We start from the raw sequence: 25015 nt of genomic DNA on the forward strand, positions 1-25015 counted from the left end.
ACAGCTAATATCAAAACACAATAGTATTGTAAGTGGACATGTAAACTATCAATTATTGTTCAAAAATATATTAAGTACCTTCTACATATATAAAATGTATGTATTGATAAAAAAAGATTGGTTTTTATTATTTTTATGTTATAGGTATAGAGTATAGACGTTATAATTTATAATGCTTATTTTAACAAGCGCAGACTAAAAATATTTATTAGTAAGAGGAAAAAATATTAACATTTATTAATAAATAGTAAATTCTATATGATCGATGTTATACGACACATTATAAAATTTTTTGAAATCTAAGTGTAAGTAAAAAAATAAAGTTTTTAAAAACGTTAGAACATGGATAAATTAAATTATCGTGTCTAATTGTCGTGTTTATGATAATTCACCTTATTTCACGTTCCCAGTATAATAAGCGATAAGAAATTTTTTATTACACTATTTACATTAAATAATAATTATTATTTACATATTTACTTATACATTAATTTTTTTTTAATGTGTATGTATGTGTGTGTGTGTGTGTGTAAGGGGGGGGGGGTGATGGTAATCAGATGAGAATTTTCTCCCAAGCACCACCCTCTTGTCACCACCTATTTATTATAACATATTTACTGTATACAAAATGTATATTATTTAATATATATAAATATAGCCATATTATAGATATATTATATTCAAAAATGAGTTTATCTATAAACCATAATCATTAACTATGTGCAATTGGTATGAGTTCATGTACTTCTTTCCAAGTTCCGTTGACGGTAGTTTGTTTTGATCCAACCCCACTTTTTGAGAATTCTGATAATACTGTAACATATAATATTGTAAATTATTTATTTATTCTTTTAATTGTTTAAAAGCTTTTGTATATTTATGTGGATTAAAATCATTGTAATAAAAGTTAGGAATTACATTTTTTAACAACGAACATTTAATATGGTATCTCTTCAAAATACTCCGCAACAAACTCGGCATCTTATATGATATCACCCATATCCTATTCAACTGCCTTAAATTATCACTATTGCGCACCTATTTATTGCCCACTTTAAATCTTTAATATATCCTCAAACATTCAAAATATTTTTTCCTTTTAACAAAAAAACGTTATATAGTAGAGTTTCGCTAATCCAGACTATATGGGACCGGACTCTATCCGGATTGAACAGAATGACGTTTTTTTTAACTTACTAATAAATATTTTTCAAAAAACACCTTATGTACGAGGTCTAATCAAAAAGTATCGAGACTGATACGATTAATCGTAAACCAGTTTGAGTATGAACTTGCATGTGCTATATTAATCTAACTTTATATGTTGGGAATATATATTAGACATAGATTAGATTAAAATTGTTTCAGTCGGCTTCTAGGTGCGATTAAGTCAAGTATGTTTTTACGTCCCGTCGGATTTCATAATGAGCGAAAATACAGAACAACGAGTGTGCATTAAATTTTGCCATAAACTGGGAAAAACGGCTACTGAAACCTACCAAATGTTATTGTTAGCTTATGGAGATGAAACCATGTCCCGTGCTCGCGTTTTTGAATGGTTTAAACGATTTAAAGAGGGTAGAACAACTGTTGAAAGTGATGAACGTGAAGGACGCCCATCAACAAGCCGCAATGAGGAAATGATACAAAAAATATGAACAGCAATACGAGGTAACCGTCGTTTGACAATTATGGAACTTAGTAATGAGTTTCAAATTTCATTTGGATCAGTTCAAACCATATTGACGACTGATTTAGACATGAGAAGAGTTGCAGCCAAATTTGTACCAAAACTGCTCTCAGGTGAGCAAAAAGAAAATCGAAAACAGATCGCCACTGATTTGCTAGAGTGTTCCGAATCTGATGATTTTTTTTTTAAAATCAATTATAACTGGTGACGAGACTTGGGTATATGGCTACGATCCAGAAACAAAGGTACAATCTTCAAAGTGGAAGACACCTGATTCACCACGACCAAAAAAGCTCGTCAAGTTCGGAGTCAAGTGAAGGTCATGTTGACCGTTTTTTTTGACTACCAAGGTGTTGTTCATCATGAGTATGCTCCTAAAGGACAGACTATAACAAAGGAGTACTACATTGATGTTCTTCGCCGTTTACGAGACGCTGTACGAAGAAAAAGACCCGAGTTTAAAGAGTCTGGTAGTTGGAAATTGCATCACGATAATGCACCAGCCCATTTAGCCCATGTTGTGCAGCAGTTTTTGGCTAAACATGGTATCCCAGTTGTTTCTCAACCCCCCTATTCACCAGACCTAGCTCCATGTGATTTTTTTTTATTCCCAAAAATAAAAATGGCGCTTAAGGGTAAACGTTTTCAAGATGTAGATGAAATAAAACAAAATGCGACGGAGCAGCTACGAGGAGTTTCTAAAAATGACTTCCACAGGTGTTTTCAAAAATGGCAGGAACGTTGGAGAACATGTATGGACTCAGAAGGAGCATACTTTGAAGGAGATTGAATGTAAATAACTTTATCTAATATATATTTTTTTTTTTTTAACAGTCTCGATACTTTTTGATTAGACCTCGTATTTATACAAATTAAAAATGTATTGATTTACAGTTTTAAATTATACATTATTATTGTTATTATTGTGAAATACGTATTAAATATGTACATATTATATCATTACAAATTTATAGAAAATTAAAGAAATTTAAAGAAAATAAAGTACGAAATATAAATTTCCGGATTAGCGAGACTACTATATTCTCTATTTTATTATTTTTCAATTCATGGCTAAATTGTTTAATTCTTTTATATTTTTAATTTCCAAGTTAATGTAAATGTAATAACTTAATTTTTATGGCTAATTGTTATTCATAACTTATATTTAAAAAAACATATATTTTTAACTATCTTTTTATCAATAATTTCTGAATAGTAAAAAATTAATAAATATGAGATTTTTAGATTCATTTTTTTTACTTTATCTAGGTATTTTTTGTTCATTTTTAAGTGTAGCCTATAATGGGAATATTAAAATATGATGTTTATTATTATTTAAATAATTACTAATAATAATCTATTGCTATTAAGTTTATTATTAGTTTAATATAATATGTACCTTATACCTATATTATGTACGTATATTATTTTATAACTTCATATTATAGTTTTTTTATTTTAATTTTCATAAGTATACGGGTTCTATTGCATGAATGTATATTTTTAAATTTTAAATTTTATTCTAAGTAAACATTAATAATATTAAATACTTATAATAAAAAGTTGATGAATTCTTCTTGCTATACATATAATCTTAATTATTGGCGCAGGCCATCTAAATAATTGGTGTATGCACTAAAGGTATGAATTATGAATTTGAAATACGGACATAAATGGGTGATTATATAACATGGTAATATAGTATAATATGTATAATATAGAATTGCGAAATATAAATTTAAATTTTTAATACAATTACATTTATTTTTTTTTTAAATTTGATCCTTAGAAATATACAAAATGTTAAAAACGTTCTAATACTATTTGTTATTGAATACTATTTTTGCTATTATATACCCATTGTGTTAAATGTTTATTTATAAAACAGAATGTCTTCTCAAAAAAAAGTTTCTTAAGGCTATCTAGGGTAAGCGTATTTAATAAAATAATCATTTATAAAAAGCATTTCTTCCTACTTAGTTATAAATTAAATTTGTAAGTGGCGAAAAATTATGATCAACTTGTCTGATTGTGCCTATATTCTACAATTAAATACATTACCTTATAAACAAAATATCTAAAAATAACGTTGTTCTTTATAAAACAATTTTAGAATTTACATGCAGTATATTTGATTTCTCTAGTTCAGAACCACAATTTTACATTTTTTTTTAATGTGTCAGTAAATATTTTTACTCGATATAAAATTATATTTAAATTGTTCTAAATACCACTTTCAGCTGATAAAACAATTCATTGTTATTCATGCTTTGTAATGTACCTATAAAATAGTTACTTCTTATCATACAAATCGTAGAAAACTATAATAATTAATAATGAAAAGAAAATAGTTTTATTTTTCATAATTGTATTTAATTTATAGTTTATTAAAAATAAACAAAATAAAGTCTTCTACCAAAAGTTTACCATTTAATATACTTCTTGCATTTATTATTTTATGCATTTTAAAATATTTTTTTCGATCCAGCTTTAAGCCTAATAATTAAAAAAATATTTATTAGTGAAGTTAGTTTGTAGTAACCCTTGTTGACTTTTGCATTAAAATTTCAAATAACGATTAGGTTAAAAGTATTTAAAACCATGCTTGCTGAGAAAACTTCAACTCTACGAGCTTAATAAATTGTACTATTTTATTGTAGAAAGAAGAATAATATTATGATTGAAGATCAATAAATTTATTTAAAAAACTAAAAAAAAGGACGTTGGTTAATTGATTTTAAATATATTTAATTAGTTTGATAATTATTTATTTCAAATGGAATGTATAATGGTGTATTTACTGTACTTCTATTTATAATGTGTTTTGTAATTCATTGTTTATTGATCATTTTATATATTTGTAAAAACTGTATGAATATTACTGTAATAATAATTTAAGATTTATTTTTAGTTCATTTTAAGTTTATATATATATATATATATCATATACGTATAAGTATATTTTCTTACTTATATATGAATAATTCAATTTATTTGTTGAAAACGACTATTTTTCTTTTATTAGGTACGTTTAAAACTTTTAAATGTTTACTGTTTTCCTATGCTTCTATTTATGCTATTGGTTTAGAATTTATAAGAATTCATTTCTAACTATTTGTTGTATTTGTATAGGTGTTTATAACCACTTCTGCTTTGTTTACTTTTTAAATTAGTATCGGTATTTTAAATTGCGTATGTCAGTATAACTAATATTCCGTCAAAAATGAGTATACCAATAATTCTGTTATTCTCCACTATCCATTATTGTATATTGCCTCTTAGTATATTCTGAAAATGTGAAAGTAATTATCTTTATAATTTGTATATACATATACTGGGTGATTCCATAAACATTTTCCCCTCAATTTTTTCTTTTACCACTCTTTTTACAATAAATTGTAAATGAGTGATAAATTAATAAAACTCTGAAATTTGAACGAGTAGTTTCTTAGTTATTAATATTTATTTCTAACTAATAAAGTTAATGGTATGGTTCTAGTATATTAAGTACTATAGTACTAGACTAAATATTAAATTTATTATATATGCTATGTAAAACCATTATATTGAACTATTATTCTTAGTTAATAAAGTTACTAACTTAGAAACCACTAGTTTGAATTTCAATTTAAACGTATTAACTTATTTAACATATTTAAGACCGGTTTAAAAGTTACATTATTTTAAAATAGTTTCTTAAGTATAGATTTACTTAAACATTCCAAAAAGCAAGTTTTGAAAAAAAAAATGTACTATCATAAACATTAAGAAGGGGATGAGTATGCATTTTGCATTAATATGCATGTATATATATATATATGTATATAAAAAATAATACCTTTTGGAATAATTTAAGTTCTAGGATCTTGGTGGTTTTTAGACGATTTTGAAAAGTATTAAGAATAAACTTAATATAAATCTTAATATAAATTAATTTTAGGATAAAATAGTGATCTAAGATAATTTTATCTCGCATCATTTTTAATAAAAAGTTTTTTTATCTTAAATGAACAGCAAAAATGAAATATTATTTAAAAAGTTAAAATTTAGAAAACAACTTTATTGAGTAGTTTTAAATTATTTACAAAGCATTATTTTTTTTTTTTACAATAATAATTTAAAAAAAACTAATTTGAAATTATTTTATTCGTAACAAATTTCTGATAAAAAATTTGATAATAACTCATCTTTATTTTTAAAAAAATTTAAACACTACCTACCCGGTATGGTAAACTGATCATTTTTAATAAATCTTATTATATAATATTTAATATTGTTTTTAAAAATGCGTAGGTTATGTATATTTATAGTTTTATTCAATGCGCAATCCTATTAGTGATATAATTCACGCGTGTACCTTTCTTATCCTGTAGCCTTATCACTTATTAGTTACTTGGATATTCTTATTTATTCAGTGTTAATAAATTTAATCGAATTTTGATGTCTGAAATCTGTTTGGCAATAATATGCAGTGTACCTGCACTGTATATGTTAATAATTGTTTTTATTACAATAAAATATTAATAATAATAATACCTATAAATTATAATCAGTATTGTTGCAGCTATAAATATAGTATATATTATATTATATTATATATTATGAGTATTTAGTATTTATTGGGATACATTTTAAAATTAATTTGTATTGTTTGAGATTTGGTATTGAATATTGATATTTAATGTTTATAAAAAAAATGCGTGAAATCTATTTAATAAGATAATATTATTATAATATATTATGAGTCTAATGTTTATTATTTAAACTTTATATTTTGTTTTATTTATAAAATAACGTATTTAACGTATTATTTAAATAAATGTTTTTGCTTTATATTATATAATAGGTAGTTAATTAGTCAATATTTTTTTTTAACGTAAATATTCTTCACCTGTTGTAACCTGAGTTTCCCTTAATCTTTTATTGGAATGTCTTCTTTTATTCCAAAGTTCAATCAAAGCTCTTCGAAAATTTTGACCACTTACACAGTACAGTACGAAATTTATTCCGAAATGTGTGTTGTACATTTGATTTGCAATGACTTGTATAGTTTTGTATTTTGTTGATGTCTAAAAATCAAGAAATATGACTTTTGTAAAAAATCTCTGTATAAAACATTAATATTTTTAAGATATTTTATTTTTTTTTACTGTAATAATCCTTAACGATAAAATGTCTTAGTGATTGCAAAATTATAAATTTTTGTTAGTCTTTTAATCATTATTATAGCTGATAAACATTTAGCATACATTTTTATAAATATTCAACAATTCATTTAATACTTACATTGTCCCATACCATCCATACTCGAAATACGTATGATGGTAGATTAAGACACAAGAACACTGTAGACACGACTAAAAGCATTTCTGTAACTTTTATTTGAGATGTGTGTTGTGAGTTTTGTGAGGTAGATTGTCTCTTTCTAGATGGATGAAGTGTCATTGTTCGTCTTATTCTGGCTAATCGACACACAGATTGACAAATCATGCTATTGAATATCACGATCAGGAAAAATGGTATCATCATGTTCATAAATACGTCTGCATAGTTTAGCCATTTATATAATTCGTACCACGAAAAATTCAAGCTACATTCTGTTGTTGTTGAGTTACTATTCGTAAAATTATTAATTAGAATGTTGTAACAAATCATTATTTACTGTTATAGACTATGAATACAATTTGTATAATAAAATTAGATATTTCTGTGTTTGATAGTATTTAAAACTTTTTAAGTTTTCTTAATAACCAAAAATGTCGAACAAAAAAAAAGTTTTAATTTTTTGTTTTGACTAATATGGATATATATTTTTAAATGTGGTTCAAAGAAGAAATGTGTTAATTTTATTTTAAAATTAATTATATTTTTATGAAATAAATATCCAAACTGTGTTTTTTATGATTTTATTTTAAACTACTATAATATACTTACTTTTCTAAGGTCGTGTTAGGCGTTGAAATCACTAAATAAGGTATATGTACTATTAGTGCAAACGTGACTAATATGCTTAGTACGATTTTAGCTCTGTATACTGTGCATATCACCGATCTATGTAATGGATATCGAACAGCTATAAAACGTTCTGATGTAAACACTACAACAAGCCACACGCTTATAAAACTACATATCTATATAAAAAAAAAAACAAACAATAATTAGTTAAAAAAAGAAAAAAAATATATTAATAAAATGACAATAATTATAAAATCAAATTAGTAGTATTATTGGCATCATTATTATACCCAATTTTAGTCTATAAACATTTTTACAATTGTGTCTGAAACTTTGAAAACAGTATTTTTGAGTTCATCAATTATTTTGGTTTAAACACAATTTTCAGAATTAATTAATTTAATAATTATTGTTAATTAAAATTTAAGATTCTATTCCTAAATTTAAATACATAAGAATAAATGAAAGTAAGTAACATTATGTAAAAACTTTTTAGTAATTATATTATTCAACTTATGTGATAAAATTAAATTAAATAACTGCTATATAATTTATAAAATTAGTTTCAATTACATATTCATACCTGGATTTTTAAACTTTTATTGTTTGATGATATTAATACCATATAATATAATTGATTTATAGTAAATTATGTCAGATTTCTATTTTCATTCAACCGTGTCTTATTTTAAATTGTAGATTAATTATCTTTTGAATACTGTATGAACTCTTATAGGTTTTCATTGTAATTAAGATAATGCCTTAGAATTGCTCTAATAAAATGCCACACCTGAGGGGATCGATTTACTTCATTAGAAGTTTACAGGCTGTTATTTTTGAAGAAGAAGAATTGTTATCCACGAGACAGATTTTAGTGCTTTCACTAGTTATGTTACTGTTTATTACGACGTTTAATTGATTTATTTTAAGTCGCACGCATTTATCATGCTATGGAAATTAATTACTTACTTAATTTTATATAGTATATATATTTGATTTTACGATAATGTGAATGGGACCTTCTTTTTTTAAATTCAAATAATATAACCTATTTAAATTTTTAGAGGGAGTTTTTAAAATTTATCATTGATCTGAAATTTTGGTCTATCGAATTATGTTTAGGGTAATATTAAAATAGATTTATTATTCATTATAGGAACTAAATTTAAAATTAGTGGATGAGTGATGAACATTTTTCGCTATTAGAGTGCTGACATAATTTCCATAGTAAATTATTGAAATTTCTAAATATTTTTTAAAAACATCTCTAAATCTCTTTTTTAAATTTTATTTTCCAAAAATTTTTGTATTTTAAGTTGCTTTTTTCCATCTCTATATGTATATTCTTGTTAGTAAAACTACTTATGACTACATTTTTTAAATTTTTTAAGCAATGTTTTTTTTCTTAAATTTTGACTTTTTAAGTTAAACTAATTTTATAATATCGTATATTACAGCAATAGTTTTTAAATGTGTATCTAAGCACTTTAGACTATGAAGAATAGTGTGGTGATAAAGTATTTCAAAATAAATAGTGCTCTGTTTATAAAAACTTAATACATGATATTTAGAAATCAATAAATATTGAAAATTATTCAAGTTCAGATAATAAAATTTAAATATCTGTAGTTATTTAAAAATTATATGTTTATAATATAGGACCTTTATCAAATTAAAAATGTTGAAATTAAATATAGTTTATTATAAAATTTAAAATTTTTTTTTTTTTTAGAAAATAATATTCTAAGTGTTACTGCTGGGTGACTTCTTTACACACGTTTTTCATGTCATTGTTATATTAAGCACATATGTTTATTCTAAATTACTTTAAAAATTGTATATATTCTAATAAATATTAAAAAAAAAAAAAACAAAAAAAAAACAATTACGTCTGTTTATATGGGTGAAAGAATTCTTTTATGTGTGTTTCACATTACTCTTTAATTACCTTAAAAATATCTTTGAACATTAATTGATATTAAAAAAAAAAAAAAAAACTTAAAATTTATGGTTAACTTAAGTGGAATTATTTTATTTTCAATCTGCTAATTTTAAACATCTATTTATTATTTATGTAGTTATTATATTCGGCATATATGAAAAACCATGATTAATAATTAATCAAAATAATTTTGCACTATAACAGTGCATGTTTTAATTAAGTCCTTATTTTTAAATTACGTTTATAGTAATTGTGTGTTAATTGAAGGCTTCTGAACTTTAAAATAAATTATTAGTATTCTTATCTTTAAAGTGTTTTTATTTACATTTCCTCCAGAGATTTCTAGAGTGCTTGTACATTTTAATACGTTCACCACATTATATTTATGTAAATCAAATACTAAATTTTATACTGTTTGTGAACTAAGGAAACCCCAGGCTACATTAGAGTTTAAGGTAAAAGAGAATAGTATGTTTACTCCAAATACACCCATATCATTTTGAATAAATGGTTTTGAAGTTTGAATTTATCATTTTGTACGTAAATAATAATTATTAAACTAATGGCGCTTAAAAAAGTCGACTTTTTAATTATCTTTGTATTCAGGATGATTTTCTAATTTAAAAATACTCAAAATCTATTAATGTTTTTCAATATGGTCTTGTTCTTCAAACAATATTTTTATCCCTATAATTTACGTAAGATTTTTATTTTTTTTTTAATGAAAACATATATTTATAAATTATATTCCGAATCAAAATATTTTATTTACGTATAGACGAGTGTTTTTTACGTTATAACTTTATAAGTATTTAAGTTCAGGTTAGCGAAGTTGAGTGCTACGGGGATAGGTACTCTGCAAAATATTGGTTTACTACTCCGCTCACCTAAACTTTAAATACAATATTTAATAATATAATTTGAAAAAATGTAATATGATATAATAGGCAATAACATATTTTAATTTATTTACTAATTTTATTATTTTTAATATAAACATAATTAATCATACAATTATGATTATTTAGATATATTTAATGATTATAATATACAACTTATATAATTTGTAAAAATTCACAATTTATGAAATAACACACATGCCTGTTATTTTTTTTGAAGCAATAATGTTGGGTTTCACTAAAATTTGATAAATTTAACAGTGTATTATAATTGAAAAAGATAACAGAGAGATATGTTTTGTAAATCCTTATTCGTTTTTATACATATTAAATTAATAGCTAACTATATTATAATTAGTTTTTTTATTATAGTTTGCAATTTTTAGATACTATTCTATATAGTCATAAAGTATATCTCCTTACATGTTTATTGTAATATCTAATTAAAGATTGATTTTTTTATAAATATAGTTGAATAAAAATAATATAAATTATTATAATAATAAGTGTAATATGCCGAGTACATGAAACAAGTGTTTCTTCAACAGGTCTTACGACGTATTTTTAAATAAAATATTGTATATTTTATAAAAAATAACGACTTATTTGATTTTATACATGGATTATAGTTATTTTAATAATTAGATATCTACAGAATTCAGTTCACACTTTTAAAATGTTAATAGTTAAAATTTAAGCATTACAAATTATTTTTTACAGATAGTTTTATTGAATATGTTAACCAGTCATTGTTTGTAGTAATTGTTTTACCTGTGCCAAGTAGACGAAAAACTGACAAAAACCGTGCATGTGGTATATTCCAATTCCAACTTTGGATAGTACAGGCATCAGTTGTATTAATAAAAATAATGTGTCGCTGATTGCTAACGAAGATAAATAATACGATGATGATTGTTTTCGCAATTTTGTTCCAAAAAATACTAGTACTGATAAACAATTTCCCAAGCTTCCGAGACATACAACAGCCAATGGATAGTATTTTACAAACCTAGTTAGTAGTAAAGTTCAGTTATTATTTTTTAAATTAAACCGTTTTGATCAATTATTAGGATTATAATTCATATTTATTTTATTTTAAACGTGAAATGTTTATTACTGACTAATAAACTATCAAAGTTTCTGTTTATATTACTTATAACCCATGAAAGTACTAAGTAGATCAAATTATCTATTAAAAACTATCTACAGTATTGAAGAAAATGTATTACTATACAACATGATATCAAATAAAATTAAAATACATCATATTGTAATAATCTCAACTCTGCTTGGAATCAAAAATGAATAATATTAATATAAAGAGGAATATATAGTAGAATTATCGAATATATTTTCAATATTTCCTTTTTATTTAAATTGTCATGGATCAAAAAGTGTATTATTATTTATTAGTATAGTTTAGTATTGACTTAACGTGTTTTTATTTTTATAGTTATTTTTAAATATTATGATATATTACGTTTTTATTTTAATAGTAGTATAACTTACCTGTCAGTTAGGCTTATTTCGTCTTCTAAATCTTCATTTATATGATTCGACATTATTTTGGAGTTAATATTCAATTGTTTTTGTGTAGGTATAATCGTTTAATTCTAAATCCCTGAAAAAAAAAAAATTATAATATTCTATACAAAAAAAATGTTAAGTAATATTTTCTATGAACAATCATTTAGTGATTGTTAAGTATCAAGTTATTATTGTGGGTAATATATTGAATCTGTTTTCAATCATATTCTAATATACTTATGGTTAAAATGGTATAAAAAATATATCAAAATGAATATTTAAATAAATATTACTTATATGTATTAAATTTAAACAATTATTTTATTTATTTATAACTTCAATACAATGATAATTTTACATTATTAATGCAATGTATAACTTATGATAACGTATCATTAAAATCTTTGCGTGAATAATTTAAACTAAACTGAGTTGAAATAACTGGGAAACAAATTAGGAGTGTGCTGTCTAAATGGTTAAAACGTATCTAATAACTCCATTGAAAGTTCAATTATAGACTGATTTTCGGACAAAATTTTAGCCGGAAAATTGACACATATGAGCGTTAATATGCTTATAGCAAATCTTATATTTATATATTGTGTAAATTGACTTTTTTTGTTTACTTTTTAATTAGAATTATTATTTGATTCAATAGTATGGAAATAATATTTTTGTATAAATATCGTAAACAACTTAAACAACTTAAACAAAAAACAGAAATAATTGGAAATACATTTAGACTAGTGGAGCGCACAACACGTCCGCCAAATATTTACTGTATTAAACACTAAATTACACAATACCGTATAATATGTAATAAATGTAGTGATGAAAGTACTTTTAATATAGTTAAATGTTTCTAATATATTTTTCCTTTTTTAATACCTAATATGTAGAAATTAACTTTAAATTGAAAAAAAATGGAATATAAATTATATTATATATATTATTATAAAAATTAATTATTTAACAAATGATTGTGGTGATTATAGTACTTTATACAGCTAATCTTTATACCTCCATTGAATTATTTAAGGGTAAAACTTAAATAAAATAAATCAAAATTCTGGGTTAAGTTTAATAAGCATTTTAATAAATTAAAATAAATTGTCTGTGAAATACTGTTATTTGATTTTTAAATAATATAATGGAATTAAAATAGTCTGGTTTTATAATTAGTATTAAGGTTCAAGACTAAAAGTTTCCGGTCACGTACAAATACAATACGTTTAAACACTGTAGTGTTTTCTTCATAATTGTTTCATATTTAAATTTTTAAATATTTTAATACTTTTTAATTTAATATTTTTGGAAATTCTTTGAAACATTTCCCATTATTGTGTTGTGTATTAGTAAATGTTTTTGTATCAATGTAAAAAATTTTTTATGGTTAAGTCAGCAAAAGTGAAAATTTGATATTAGTTGGCAGATAATTATATTCGTTCCAAGCCCGGTATATTATATTTTTACTCCATTATTTATTTTTATATCATTCATTTGACATGTTAAATGCACGAAAATTGTTTTTTTTTTTTAATTATTAACTTTTAGTTGATAATTGGAAAATATCAAAAATAAATTATTTTTAATACAATATGAATCACATTAATTATAAAATATTATTAAAATTATCTTCATACCTAATCATAATTTTTACATTAATAAATATCTAATATACTCGTGCATGTTATTAAATTTGTTTGGTATTTTTAGTATTGATAATAATAAATTTAATACTGATTATAAATTATTGACTCACGTTGATTTCAATTCGATTTTTGTCTTCTTCATTGATAAACTATTTTATTAAAATAGGCTTAATTTATTTTATCTTTAGTAGAGTTAATGCAGAAAATATAAATAGGTTATATTTCTAGATGACTAACTATTAATTTAAAAAAAGGAATTAGTGGCTTAACTAGTTATGGGCCTGATGCGGTGGGGGTTAATATGGGTGATATATCATCTCCCAGACCATTTTTTTAATATTGTGTTAACTGGTTAGAAAAACTAAAAATATTACTATAAAAAAAATAAATTATTATAATAAATAAATAATTTTAAATATGAGATATAAATGTTTGTTTGTTTTATTCCTTTTAACTTGTGACAGTTATGAAATATCTTTATCACCCCTCACAAAATATTTCTAATTACGTCATTGCACAAAATAGAATGGTTAGGTTTTGATCATTTTCGATTTCTTTGAATTAAAATAATTTAAAGTATTTGTTTATATTTTTTATTCGTTTAGTATTTTATTGTAATTATTATAGTTGTATAAATAAGACTAAACAATATAATAAATTTAATGAATATTATCGTGCTTTTTAGTTTTCATATAATATAGGTATATATTTTTAAGTAAGTCTCGCCCCATAGGTTTTTTGTAAAACGATTTCGCACTTAGGACATAATTTTTAAATTGTTAGACCGAGTTCATTTACTTAATTTTTCGCAATTTGAGCACTAAATATATTTATTTTATAATATAATAAACTGGCTTTTATTTTATTGTTTTTGATTATGGTAATTAAAACTTTGCATTCAAATTAAAAAAAAAAAATTAAATTTTATAAATTATTAACTATATTAAATTTGTACCAAGATGAGCCGACCAGTTTTTCTATCCTGTTTAGCTTTATTATTAATATTATATTTACTTTAACAATTTTTAGTTTTAATTGTCTCATATTTTAACATATATCTAATTGCATAATTATACAATTCATTAATTTGATTTTTTCGAGATTTTCAATATTTTATCAATAACATAGGGCCCATGATATAAATGTCACAAATTTTCATAATATTTTGGACGTACAATATAAATATGTATATTTATTTATATCTGAAATTTAGATAAAATATTATCAATTTCATGTTTGGAAAATTAATGTTTGAATGAGGTTGTATAACCTGAATATAAAGTTATACATAATATGTACGATTTGATTGAATTTGTATGTACAATAGAGCATTAGACAAGGAATTAAACTCCAAAACTGTATAAACTCAAAACTTCGAAAATATTTAACTTCAGAAAGTTGTGAAAACTGAGATTGCCGTTTTATATTTAAGTTAAAAAGAAATAGTAGGTATTACTTAATAATTTATCGCATACTTTAAGTTTTCTTTGAAAAGTAACTAAACGATCGTTCAATTAAATAAATTAACTGTTTGGAATTTGAAAACCACTTTTAACCTTAAACTTAAATTCTGGTGGTGATAGGTTGTTCCAAAAACATTGGTTTTAAATTTATAATTTATAACTTTTGATTTCGAAACTATTATTTACTTATAGACCTTACCAAGTTGTTATTATTACTTAATAAATATTATTTACACTTCATTTCAAACAATTACAAATACATTTAATTAATTATGTTTTAAAATATTCCTTATTTAGTATTAAATTAATTAAAAATGATCTGTAAATATGTTTCTGATTCCAAATAGAATTAATTCAATAAATGAAAGGCATAAATTATTAAATGATTTATATTCACATAATACCCCCAGCCCAAAATAAAAAGTTATAATATTATAGGTATACAATTAAATATGAAAATGTCAGGCCAATTGTTTTAGTTCTATAACTTGTATTTAAAGATGTATAGTGTACATAAAATTGTTATTTAAACTTTAATAAAAATAAGTGTCTTTAGTTTAATTAAAATTTAGCTTTATTAATATTGTATTATTTATAGTTGAATATAGATATTTTATATTATGTATTAAATCACTGCATACATATTGTATAAAAAATTTTTGAATGTATTTAAAATTATAGTTTTGACTTTGAGTAATCACCTGACTATTTTTTGAATTACTTTTTAATTAAATTTAAAGTGTGACGTTCTTTCGAAAAATGCTCTTGAAAACTTAATATTTTATCACGTAGTATCTATCAATAGTTAACTTCTTCGTACACTTTTCTATCTCAATATTTATAAACTTAGCACCTAAATACTTATTGTAAATACATTTTTAGTTCAAAAATGAAATAATTTATATATAAAAAAAATTATATATTTTTTTAATTTTCAAAATAGGTGCTTATATTAAACCTAAAATAGGGGAAGTATATCGCTCTATAGTACAGTTAGTAGACGTTGAGTGCATCTTGTCATTGTGTAAGTGTGTAACTGTAATGTAAGTGTTAAATTTGAATTTCAAATCATTGCATACGAAAAGCAATTCTGAGCAAAGCCTATATTACTAAGTATGTTTTATGATACTATAGGTATAATATTATTATGGATATTTATTTTACTATTATAGTTATACTGCAGGTTAAATTAGTTTTTACTGAAAACAATACATTTATTTTGTTATTAAATTGTATTATTATAATATTAAATATTTTCTTCTTTTATTATTGTTATTAAATTTTAAATCAGTATCTTCAATTATAAATCCGACATTTTATTATATTACAACAAAACAACTAAAATTGTTATTTTTTGTTTAAATTTCCATTTTTTTCTAAATTTGAATTAAAAATGTTTATAAAAAAAATATATTTTTTTTCTGACTTTTTATTTTTAGTCTAACTTTATGTGTTACATTTTTAAGCTTTTTGTCATTTAAAAATGAAAACTAAAGTAGTTGAAAATTTCAATTGGCTATAAATATCTCAAAAAAAAAAAAATCAAATATTTTGAAAATTAATCCATTTATAGAAAATGCTAACATTAATATTTGGTAAAAAGTTAAAGTATCTACAGTTATTCGCTTTTGAACTACAACAAAATAAAAAAAATAACGGTCGATGAGAGATTGTTATTTTACGCGTGAATATCCAATTTCGTCAAAATTTAAACTTTAGAAGCCCATAAAAAATATTTGTGCAATTATGTTCAACTGTAAATTATAAATTATAAATTATAAAATTTAATTAAATTTTTTTTTTTAATATTTATATTTTATTTTATTTATGTCAAAATTTATATTTCAAACGCTAAAAAAATACTTGACCGCTTATGTTCATTTTATTTACGGTTAATTATTTTACAATTACAACAAAATAACAAAACTGATTTTGTTAGAAATAGATTTTGTGCAAAAATAACAGATTTTTTTATTTTGTTTTTTTAAAGTTTAGAATCTAAAGTATTCAGAAAAGTACTGATAATTAATGATATTAGGTATTTGATATATATTTTGTTAAGAATATTTTATATATTAAATACTAACATATTAAAATTTTTTTTTCTTTATTTTTGCTTATTTTATTTTTGTTTAGCTGTATATTTCTAAATTTTATCAACCAGTTATTTGTTTAGTTATTACAGTATTTTGGTATTGATGATTTTATGATAAATTATATATTTATGAAATAACATTATATACCTAATTCACGAATTAAAAAAAAAAATATTACAATATTTATAAAATTGATATATTAAGATTCTTTTCCTAACTATAATCTTATCATAATAACATATTAAGTATTATACAAATTAAAAAAAGATATACTAAATTACAATTTAATGAAAATATAACTATAGATTTAATTAATGAATTTAGGTGTACCTATTTATAATTTGATGTAAAAGAAAATGAATGATTTATAATTATATTAATTTAAAAGTAAATATATAAATTTATATATTATAGTTTGGATTATAATCGGTTGTAAACTCATGTAGTACTGTTGGAAAACTTTTATTATTTTGAAATTGGGTTTTATATATACATATGTATATATATTAAATATATATATTCGTACACACACACACACACACACACACACACATACATGTATATATACATATTATTGTATGTGTAAAATGAGTAGTACCAATCAATATCTAATATGTCAATACTTACATGTGTATTTTATTATGATATAAATTTTGTTTATATTTTATAATAATAATATAAGAACTTAATTTTTTTTTTTAATGACGTATATTCTGATATGTTATGTTTTGTTTTGTGAAATTATAACTTTGAAGTGGAGTTAAAAGGTATTACGTCTTCATAACCATTCAAAAGTCAAAACAGTCAACTTTGTCTTACTCATATGTATAGTAAAACTTAATGATTAAAACTTTAATGATTATGTTATGGTTAATATTCATTTATCACGATAAATAACATATATAGTGAACAATAATTATTATCTCTGTTTTTAATGTTTCCATAAAATATGTATTTATTTATTTTATATTAATAAAACCTTCTTAATAGGATCTGACAGCATATTCATAAATTGATTGTGAAAACTGTTGCACTTGAAAAAGAATTATTCAGACTATAATAATTATGCATAGTTCAGAACCAAATTTAAATATAGATATAATAATAAAAGGCAATATTTCTATATTGTAGTGTTTTTTTATTTAAAATATGTCATTCTATTGCTACTTTAAGTTTTCTAGTTTTGCAATAGACATAGTGAATTTGAATTCAACTGTAAATTTACAAAAAACGATTCTGAGTGGTGTGTCAGCACCAGACTATATTTCTAAGGATATTTATAATTTATTTATATTAACTCTTGAAATTTTTTTTTCTATTATTAATATTCAGTATGATGAACTAATTGTTACAAAATGCATTGCATATTTTGTGTAATGGTTATTATAATGTTCTATCATATATTATTGTTTGGTTTAAGGACCTACTGTAGTTCTGCAAAATCAATCTGCCACAGGGTGCCTATCCATTTGTCATTTGTGCTATTGTAATCATGTCATCAATATTAATTGTTGTTTATAAACTTGTATAGATTTCAATTATACGTTTAAATAAAAAAAATATTATTGTTACAAGTTAATACCAGCGTATCTTATAAATAGCTTTAAATTGGTCTAAATTTTTTCACGATTTCATTATTGTATACAGAAAATAATATAAATGGCAAAATATTTTAATTTCAACAAACTAACCAAAATGAATAGAGAAAAAAATTGTTGTTTTTTATTTTAATATGGAAATTCATCTATATCTTAACTTGATATTCTTATAAAAAAAAGTTGAGGCTATAAATATTTTCGATATTTTGTTATCACTGTAAGAACTTATATAAAATCTTGTATTTCATTTTCTAAGTTTTGTATATACAAAACTTATATTTATACATACATTATTTGAGTAGAAGTCATCTATTAGTGACATTGACTTTATTTATGTATAGAAAATAATAATTTAAGTAATTTTGGAGTGATTTGAAGCATTTTACTGATCTTAAAGGTAACGACAGACACATAAAAAAGAAATATATAAAAACACACATACATCCATAATTGTTAGACCAATACATTAATTGCTCTGCTTAGAAACGAAATATAATTTTTAAAACAATTTTAAAATATGATTTGAACAGTGTTTTAAAATCCACTGAACTGACAAAATTATAAGAATTTTACTGCTTTATAATATGATACATAAATATAAATATATAAATAATTTGCGTATTTATATAATTATATATGCATAAGAAAATATGTATATATTCTAGGCTTTCAAATAAACAAATAATACATTTTTAAGTACGGCAATGATCAAAAAAAATATAGTATACAATGATAATTTAACGATGATATACAAAAAAAATATCGTTATAAAATTAATTCTGCTCAGTCTAAAATTTATAAGGTTTTAGAACATCAAAATAATATAATTTTAAACTATAATAACATTTTTTTTTTTTTTAATATTAATGATATTAAAAATTTTAAACGCTACGAAATAGTAAATATTATAATATTGCTTATCGTGTATTTTTGGTTTCTTCAATATAACTGAAGCAGTGTAGCTGTGAAGTGATTACTTTTTGCTAAAAAAACTTTTTTTTGTATACCTACCTAATCTCTAATTACGCAACAGTCAACAATGGTACTAACATTGAACAACATTGGATCACTCGTAAATTACTACAAATAAAAGTTCAAATATATTTATGATTAAACATAGATGTTTCGTTTAAATTTCCTTTATCTGATACTCCTTAAAAAGTAGGTGTGTGACGTGCTCTTAAAAGTAAAGTTATTAAAAAAAGCTTCCAGAAAAAAGATCATATTTTTCTCAATATTTTTTATAATAACTATTATTATTGACCATGTAGGAAATATGTCGAGCTTTTTTTTAGTATATTCTACATGTGTGTATGACAGAGATGAATGATATCATTATCGTTCCCTTAAAATTATAATAATACATATTATATAATGAAGTTTTATTTTTTTGGAATAATTTTAAATAGTTCTTAAATATCAGAGTAAGTGGAATATTTTTAAATTCAAACGATAAAAACTGATTTTAGTATTAGTTCTGAAGAAAAACCTTCATCTTAAATTCCTTGAGATATTTTTTTTCTTTCAAAAAAATTAGAATCAAGTCTACTAAAATAATTGTCAATTTTAATTTATTTTATACTAGATGAATACTTAGTTTATATATAATTTTAAAACTTTTAATTTCTTATTTTTCTATATAAATATTCAATCAATGTCATAGCTAACAGATTATACTATATTATCGTTATAATTTACAGAGCGTGTATGCAATTTTAAATGTTATTTTTTTTTTGAGTTTTTATCAATTTAAGACTATCAATTATACGTGCTTAAAAATCTGGTCACATAAGCAATGTTTTTTCTTAGTTTTCATAATTTTTTGTTTTATAAAAACAATAGATATGTATTAATTATGAAATTCATTTTTAATTAAACTATAAATATTCTTTGGTGTCTTTAAAAGAACTTCTATCATTATTTAATATTGAATTTTTTCTTTTTGAATATTTGGTATACATAATAGGTATTCTGATGTGATTAATTTAATCTAAATATTTCATAATTAATTATTATTATGTTTATTTTTTACTTATTATTTTATTTATAAAGTTATAATTTAGATTCTGTGCAGTCTCAAAAAAGCTATTGGTTTTACGATGATTTTTTTTGCGGAATACACTTTTTAGAATAGTATACGTGCTTTGAAAGTTTAATAAGAAGCTTTCTCGTCAGTTTTGAAAATTAGACACGGTCGATATTTTTTTTAAATACGTATTTTTCTAATTCTCAGTAATTTTCAAAATTATTTTTAACAAGCCCAGATTACTAAATGTAATGAATATTTTTTTTGAACATTTTCAAATAATATTTTGATTATTTTTTTATTATTTATGCAAAAAGTAAAATCCTTGAAATTAGAAACTTCAAATTTTTATTCGATTCTTATCTTAATAACTTATCGGTAAAACTAGATAACGAATAATTTCTATCAATTATACAACAATTTATTATTGTTTAATAAAACTGGCAACTCGAGGTAATAAAACTTGAACTTGATAAAATATCCTATAACTTTATGCTTAATATATTTTAATATTATTTAGTCTATCCTTACTTAACTTGAAAATAATTTTTATATATAATAATTTTGACTATAAAAAACAGTAATTAAATCTATGTTATATACGTTTTATATTTGTCTACTGCATTAGAATTTTAGAAAACATAAAGAGTTTGGTTCCACAGTTATTATTATTATTCAATTTGACTACAATTTTAGTCAATTTAACTTAAAGATTAGAATTTTACTTCATTCTATTATACTTGACTAAAAGTATGTTTTCAAATTTTCTAGTATGTATACATATCATTTTTAATAACAAAAATGCTTGCCAAGTCAGAGATCAGCATGTAAACTTTCTTAAAAGTTTTTTAGAAATGTATTAATTTTATGCAAATGTATGTATAATGTATTTTATTTTCATTTTAATTTAATGATATAGATTTCTGATACAGGAGAGCGGATTTTGTTGTTTAGGGTCTTGTTATATTCACATTGGCTAGGAGAAGTGCATTGAAGATTTTCAAAACTTTATCTTTTATAGTTAATTCACTACAGAGCTTCAAAAAAATTAAAACATATTTTTTCAGCTTTATATCTTTGTAGTGAGTTAACGATTGAAGATATAGTTCTGAAAATTCTCCTAGCCAATTTGAATCTAACAAGACCCCAAATAACAAAATCCGTTCTCCAGTTTCGGTAATCTACCATGCTAAATGAAAACTAGCAAAAAACAACTATTTTTTTAACTGTGAAAAATTAAATACTTTTTTTTTAAATTTTTTGATGTCACATTTTGTATCTACTTGATAATCCCTTTTTAATGAGCTATCAACCAATTTTTCAGCTATAATAGTTTTGGAAAAAAGTTAAAAAATAGAAATTTTTGGACTGTTCACGCTGACGTTTTTGTGGATTCAAATTGTTATACCGTTTGGATGTAATATCGGATTTCTCTCAATAATATTTTATGTTAAAACTAGCTTAATTATCCACTTACTCATTACAACTGAGTTACATTTTTATCATTTTCTTATTTAACAAAAATTCTTAATTTATAAAAAAAATAAATTCCTATTTAAAAATTCAGATTTATTTCATTTCAATTACCATACTTGATTAAAAATCAAGAAAGCAAAAAAATAAAAACTATATGTTTTGTTAAGAATTATTTTCTAAATACAATAATTTGTTATTGTTTTTAAATTCAAAATAACATATCCATGGCTAATTTAAAAAAAAAATTATATTGAATCATTAAATGCAGTGTTATAAGTTCTTTAAATGTGATAATATGATATATATATAATATGTAATCCGTAAATTTCAAAATTATTTTTGATACAATAATTTATTTATGTTATATTTATGCTGCTAATAAGTATTTTATAAATAAATATATATATACTATAGTACATTAAAATATTTTGTATTACTTTGTAATACTATTCTTTTTTAACTTATGTGTACTATAAATTTCAATTTCGAAGTAGGTATTGTCTAAATGGTATAAAAGTTATTTGTATTATTTTGTGTTTATTAAATTAATTAATTAATCGATTAACAATACATTTAACAAAAATACTAAAAAAAAATAAAATAAAATATTGTATATCTTAAAATATTATGATTTTTTAGTGAAAAAAAGAACAATAGTACCTTTATCCATTTATGAATATACATGTTTTTTTTACTTGCATATTATTAAAATTCCAAATCTTTTTATTTTTGAGGTATTTTATTTTTCTAATTGTTGACTTAACACATACGTATCACTGTATAAATAATTACTTTTATATAATCACTAAATAACTATTAAAAGTTTAAAAAAATTATTATTTCGAGGTTCATTGTGTATGTTTAACTGAGTCGCTACTCTCGGCGCAAATGACGGAATGCTACTGAAACTGAAAGCTTAAACGTCCTTCGTTATAGGCGACCGCCGTTGAAAGTTCAGCGCCCATGAACCACAGTGTATTTTTCTGTTTTTGATTTTTTTCTAAATTACGTTTTAAGTTTAAGAATTTTGATTATTTATTTTATTGACTCCATCATAGATATGAGAATTCAATTTATAAACTTAACCAGTTTTTTTTAAAAAAAAACTTTAAATTTCAGAGTACATATTATACTTATGTACCATTGTATAACCTATAAAATATTATATTTGTCAGTGTATTTAATAAAAAAAAAAAAAATTACATTGTGTGATATATTTTTGTGTTTGCTTTAAGATAAATAAATAAATTTAATTAATCGATTAATAACGAAAACTAAATTTAATATTCTATAGGATATTTAATACAACTTGTCAATTAAATTTAAATGTTAATTTTTAAGAACACGTGATTTATTATTTTATAATAAAATTCAATCAATTTCATTTTGAAAATATTATTTTTTTTAAATTTAAATTAGTATACATTATTATATTGTTCTTTTCAAAATATTGATGTTTAATTATTTGTATAGAATGGTTTGTTGTTTTTAATAATTATGATATTGAAATGAAAAGTTAAGTTTATAAAGAAAAATAAGAAACCGAATAAATTATGAGTTCGATATTTTAGATTTTTTTATAATTGAATTTTCGAATTTTTTTTTAGTTGAAAAAAAATACCACTGAATATAATTGTTTTAAAATTTTTGTTTTATTTAATTGTAAAAAGGAAATAATTAAAAAATACGAGTATAATTTTAATTACCAAAAATTTAGAAAAATTAAATTTTTAATTCTGAAATGAGATTATATATTTTAAATGTTACTTATTTCGTATATATAATATTACGTTTACTATTGATATTAAATATAAAACTTATTATGTATTTATTATATAATGTAAATTAAATATACCTTTTTAAAGACCATGATACTCCGACAGGTATTGTTTTGCTTTATGATACACACAAGTAAATTATAGTAGTTGTTTATTTGTCTATTAGTTATAAAATGTACTTTGAACTAAATACTGAACATTTGTATACATTTTACTAGTTGAGTAGTAACGATCTTGAACATTTTTTTAAGTATGTGGACGCTTCTTGTTTTTAGATTCGTTTTTTCCTAGCTAGTACCTACTTATTAGGAAGTATTATATCAAGCTATAAATGACATTTTCCTTAAAAGATAACATTGAAAATTCATACAATTTATTTTGTATTTTATTATGTACAGCATGATCAATGTTTAATTACTGTAATAATATAATATGAAAATCCATATCAGCTCCAAAAACAAAAGATAAACACGTTTTAAAAAATATTTATTATTATTTCTTATCAGTTAGTTTGATAAAATGAACTCGAAACGTTTCCAATACAAAGTGTTTTTATTTTACTCGCATACAGCTGTAGATTGTTAGGATTACAATTTTTTACAGAATATATATAGTTATATACAAACAATTTGGTTTTTTCGTGTAAGTAATTTTTTACGGTTTTGGTTTTTGTAACTACTCCTTGTCAGTACTCCTAGGTACCTAATTTACAGCATCAAGATGTATTTATTTTTAGTAAATTTTATATAGCGTGTTTATTTTCCATCTCTTCAAATCGTGAATTTTAAATGATTGTCAAGTCAATCATAGTTGTAAAAAGTGTTTACTAAATATTAAAATTCGATTTCGTATAATATGTATGTAAGATTTATGTGCAATTATTTTTGAAAATATTTTGCAAAGTAGTAAACGA

At 22.2% G+C, this 25015-nt stretch overlaps 2 protein-coding genes across 4 annotated transcripts in view; one reads left to right on the forward strand and one right to left on the reverse strand.

The window, feature by feature from the left end:
- The window catches only part of LOC113551152 (protein furry), a 110923-nt gene that overhangs the window by 19968 nt on the left and 65940 nt on the right, over window positions 1–25015 (forward strand). The window lies entirely within an intron of this gene.
- Window positions 370–24342, reverse strand: LOC113551155 (FMRFamide receptor). 2 transcript variants are annotated; one of them, XM_026953222.1, is made up of 7 exons: window positions 24180–24342; window positions 11996–12107; window positions 11258–11495; window positions 7625–7821; window positions 6977–7304; window positions 6582–6759; window positions 370–813 (listed from the first exon to the last, which is right to left on the reverse strand). In XM_026953222.1, the coding sequence occupies exons 2-7, from the start codon at window positions 12046–12048 to the stop codon at window positions 713–715; spliced, it is 1095 nt and encodes a 364-aa protein (XP_026809023.1). In that variant the 5' UTR covers window positions 12049–12107; window positions 24180–24342; the 3' UTR covers window positions 370–712. The 2 variants fall into 2 exon arrangements, with proteins under 2 accessions (XP_026809023.1, XP_026809022.1); XM_026953221.1 differs by lacking the exon at window positions 24180–24342 and adding an exon at window positions 22985–23201.

The sequence above is a fragment of the Rhopalosiphum maidis genome, chromosome 2, assembly GCF_003676215.2.
Source record: "Rhopalosiphum maidis isolate BTI-1 chromosome 2, ASM367621v3, whole genome shotgun sequence".
NCBI classification, from domain to species: Eukaryota; Metazoa; Arthropoda; class Insecta; order Hemiptera; family Aphididae; genus Rhopalosiphum; species Rhopalosiphum maidis.

Bases quoted from the DNA above. Each gene is read 5' to 3' on its own strand.
- LOC113551155 (XM_026953222.1), bottom strand. From the start codon at position 12,048: ATGTCGAATCATATAAATGAAGATTTAGAAGACGAAATAAGCCTAACT. The intron at 7,305-7,624 runs GTAAGTATATTA...TTTTACGAATAG, and splicing joins CCTAACACGACCTTAGAAAA to TAACTCAACAACAACAGAAT. The intron at 6,760-6,976 runs GTAAGTATTAAA...CTTGATTTTTAG, and splicing joins TATGGATGGTATGGGACAAT to ACATCAACAAAATACAAAAC.